Source organism: Pteronotus mesoamericanus, unplaced genomic scaffold (genome assembly GCF_021234165.1).
Source record: "Pteronotus mesoamericanus isolate MK-2021 breed Mesoamerican mustached bat unplaced genomic scaffold, CSHL_Meso_final contig_84, whole genome shotgun sequence".
Classification (NCBI taxonomy): domain Eukaryota; kingdom Metazoa; phylum Chordata; class Mammalia; order Chiroptera; family Mormoopidae; genus Pteronotus; species Pteronotus mesoamericanus.
Window position 1 is genome coordinate 683,639 of NW_026555267.1, and position 2,391 is coordinate 686,029.

General features: G+C 57.1%; 1 protein-coding gene across 1 annotated transcript; it reads right to left on the reverse strand.

The window, feature by feature from the left end:
* Nucleotides 1-369: 369 nt before the first annotated feature.
* Nucleotides 370-2,184, reverse strand: HOXB13 (homeobox B13). Its single transcript, XM_054585495.1, has 2 exons — nucleotides 1,581-2,184; nucleotides 370-623 (listed from the first exon to the last, which is right to left on the reverse strand). Exons 1-2 carry the CDS (start codon nucleotides 2,182-2,184, stop codon nucleotides 370-372), a joined length of 858 nt encoding a protein of 285 aa, XP_054441470.1.
* Between the last annotated feature and the right edge of the window lie 207 nt (nucleotides 2,185-2,391).

Sequence of the window (2,391 nt, forward strand, 5' to 3'; positions counted from 1 at the left end):
ATTCATAATCAGTTCATTCCATAAACTGTTTCTATTGTGCTCCATAGAGCTCTAGGTAGAAAATATGAGACTAATTATCGTGGCAACTATGGCTAGTATCGTCACTGTGAGGATGAATGATTAAGACTGGAACAGGTCCTTTGAGTGGTGCCACTCTGGCGGATTAGGATGTAACTCTGGGCCTCACCGGCTTTCTGGGACATATGGGGTAGTCAGGGTGTCCATGAAAAACAGCGCAGGAGCCGTGGCCTGACAAGTGTCACCTCTGGGGGCCCCTCGGCAGAGTCCTAGGTCCCAGTCTGTCTCTGGCAGATTCCTGGCCTCCCCAGGATACTTTCCGCCTTCCTCCCCACAAGCCAGGGAGGTCCCTCACTGAGTAGCACTGGTCTTGACCTTGGCAAGGACCTTTTTCTCTTTGACCCTGCGATTCTGAAACCAGATGGTGATCTGGCGCTCTGAGAGGCTGGTGGCTGCCGAGATCTTGCGCCTCTTGTCCTTGGTGATGAACTTATTGGCTGAATACTCTCGCTCAAGCTCCCGCAACTGCCCCTTGCTGTAGGGAATGCGTTTCTTGCGGCCTCGGTGGAAGGTACAGCCTTCTGGAGGGTGCTGAGCGCTTGAGTCTGTGAGGCAGGAGAGGGAGGAAGAGCAAGACACGCTCAGACCCCTGCCCAGGTACGGACTCAGGCCCCGCAAACTGAGTCATCCTGCAGGAGCACGCAGGTCACCCCATAGGCACCCGTGCGCTTCCGCTCCTCCAAAGCACCCAGGGGCACCTGGGCTTCTAGCTGGTTTTCTGGTCACCTCTCAGCTTCGGAAAGAGCAGGCTCTTCTAGGCCACCCTCACCCATTACTGCCCTCACACCTACAAGTCTGCAAACACACCCATCGCACACAGCCAGACCTTTGCCCAAGGTCACATACGTCCACCCTCACATGCATTTCAGATTCTTGGCCACTCCTATAGATTCTACAGGCAAATTCTGTACAGAAGGGAATGTGTTTCTGCCGCCACTCCCAACGCACACACACACACACACCCAATACACATACCTAAATTATCATTGCAGGAAACCTAAATTTTCTTTTAGAATCTTCCTCAGAGAGAAAGTGAGGGGTTGCATTCTTTACAGAACTTCCAATATCTCTGTTCCCACCCCTTCCCATGCCCACACACACACTGAAATGGGAGTTATTTTTAGCCTTTTGTAGAATTAAACTAGGATCTATACTAGGATGGGTAGGGACACCCTGAGCCCCATCCAACGGCAAAGAGAGCCAAACACTCAGACATATTGAAAGGCTTGTCACAAGGCCTGCGAGGGATGTGAAGGGACATGGTGGCCCTCTGATTGCAGATGGTACCTGGCTCCGGCCCCTCACACTGACCCTGAGGGCCTCCACCCAGGCTCTCCAACTACCGGGACCTCCCTTCACAGTCCTAATAGCCAAAGAGGAGCACCAAGCTCCTCCTCACCAGCCCCAAGTCTCCCTTCACTTCCTCCCAAGCAAGTGCCAGCTGGGCCTGCAACCCCATGCTTAGCAGCACCAAAGAGACCCAGAATAGCGAGTCAGGTTACCTGCAAATGCTGCCTTCCAGAAGGAGCCCGGTGGATTCTGTTCTCCCTGGCAACACATCTGGCTGTTCCAGCCACCGGTGAGGGCCCAGGGCTGGTAACTGTCCACAGGCAGCAGGGTGTCGTGGCGAGGCTCTCCTGGGGCACCCAGCGTCTGCACCACTGACACGTCTAAGTAACTGGCCATAGGCTGGTAGGGTCCCGGGTACCCCGGATAGAAGGCAAATTCGGTGTGGCGGCTGGGGTACTCCTCCCCGGCCGCTGGAGTCTCCGCGGGGTACGCGGCCAGAGTGGCTGCCTGGGCACAGGGTTTCAGAGAGCTCCGGGACACTCGGCAGGAATAGTACCCGCCTCCAAAGTAGCCATAAGGCACTGGAGCTGGGGACGCCCCCTGGGGCACCCCGGGACATGGGTGGCACTGCTTTGGCGGTTCCGCAGAGCCTGGCAGATCCAGGGAGGGATAGTTGACCGCTGGCATAAGCGTAGGCGCCGCCGCAGGGTGGCTGGTCAGTGGGGAGTGGGAGACTAGATTCCGACTCCCTCCTGCTCCCAGCAAGCCTTCGATATCCTTGGCCCCGTCCAAAGTGGCAAAATTGCCGGGCTCCATGGGTCCAAGGGTCGGCTCATGGGGTGCTGAGAGTGGGGGATGCAGGGGGCACCCAGCTCGCTTTACCCACCCTGGCCCGGGGAAGCCAAAGCGTTTTAAATCTCTTCCAGCTCGAAGGGCGCCAGCATTCGCTCGGCCTGGCCGTCTTGACGCAGGAGACGCAGGTGCCCCGGCACGCGCGCTGATTGGCTGCGGCCCGGGGGAAAG